This window comes from Buceros rhinoceros, unplaced genomic scaffold (genome assembly GCF_000710305.1).
Source record: "Buceros rhinoceros silvestris isolate BGI_N320 unplaced genomic scaffold, ASM71030v1 scaffold1840, whole genome shotgun sequence".
In the NCBI taxonomy this organism is placed as follows: Eukaryota; Metazoa; Chordata; class Aves; order Bucerotiformes; family Bucerotidae; genus Buceros; species Buceros rhinoceros.
In genome coordinates this window covers 71,067-71,787 of record NW_010389993.1, presented here as the reverse complement: position 1 = coordinate 71,787, position 721 = coordinate 71,067, and the positions used below count along the sequence as shown (strand labels likewise).

General features: G+C 54.1%; 1 protein-coding gene across 1 annotated transcript in view; it reads left to right on the top strand.

Annotated features, from left to right (window-relative positions):
• The window catches only part of LOC104493306 (glutamate receptor ionotropic, kainate 3-like), a gene marked incomplete at its 5' end in the record, with an annotated part of 26,235 nt that extends 26,066 nt beyond the window's left edge, over positions 1-169 (top strand). The window contains one exon of the mRNA XM_010135963.1: positions 7-169. Coding sequence (XP_010134265.1) covers positions 7-169 — 163 coding nt within the window. The remainder of the gene's footprint in view (positions 1-6) is intronic.
• Positions 170-721: the final 552 nt, after the last annotated feature.

Here is a 721-nt window from a genome sequence, read left to right as displayed (position 1 = left end):
CGAGACCCGCCTGTCACTCACCTGCCAGCGGCGGGTCAAACACAAGCCCCAGCCTCCCGTCATGGTGAAGACCGACGCTGTGATCAACATGCACACGTTCAACGACCGACGGCTGCCGGGGAAGGACAACCTGACCTGCAACACCGGACTGACACCCGTGTTTCCCTAGGGAACGGGGCTGGGGGGCGGGAGGGAAGGAATTGCGGCAGACAAGGCTGGACACACTCTGAACTAGGGAAGAAAGGATTAAAAAACAAAAAAAAAAAAACAGAAAAAAAAAGCGCCTGGTTTGGTTCATTTCAAGAACAAGGCCTTTGCAACACAGCTCCATCGATCACCGGCACAGAACCAAGAACTTCAAAGCACGGACTGTAACGGGGGTCTTGGGGTTTTCTGGTTTGTTTTTGTTATTTTTCGTTGATTTTTTTTTTTTTTTAACACTTAGATCCTACAGGCCTCTCGGAGTCCCAACACTCTACCACCCAGGAGTCCGCTTTTACCTACCGAAAACACAGAGGAGAAACAGAATTGAGCCAAACCGCCCCTCGGCGGGCTCGGCGGACCCCCGAGCAAGGCTTCTTTAGCATGGCAATAAACCCAACCACTCTGCCAGGTGCAGCGCGAGCAGCCGTCCCTGCCAGCAGCCACTCCCCGGCCACACCAGAGCACGTTTAGGACGCGGTGTCCAGGCAAGGGGAAGGTTTCTGTGAAGCACCTGATG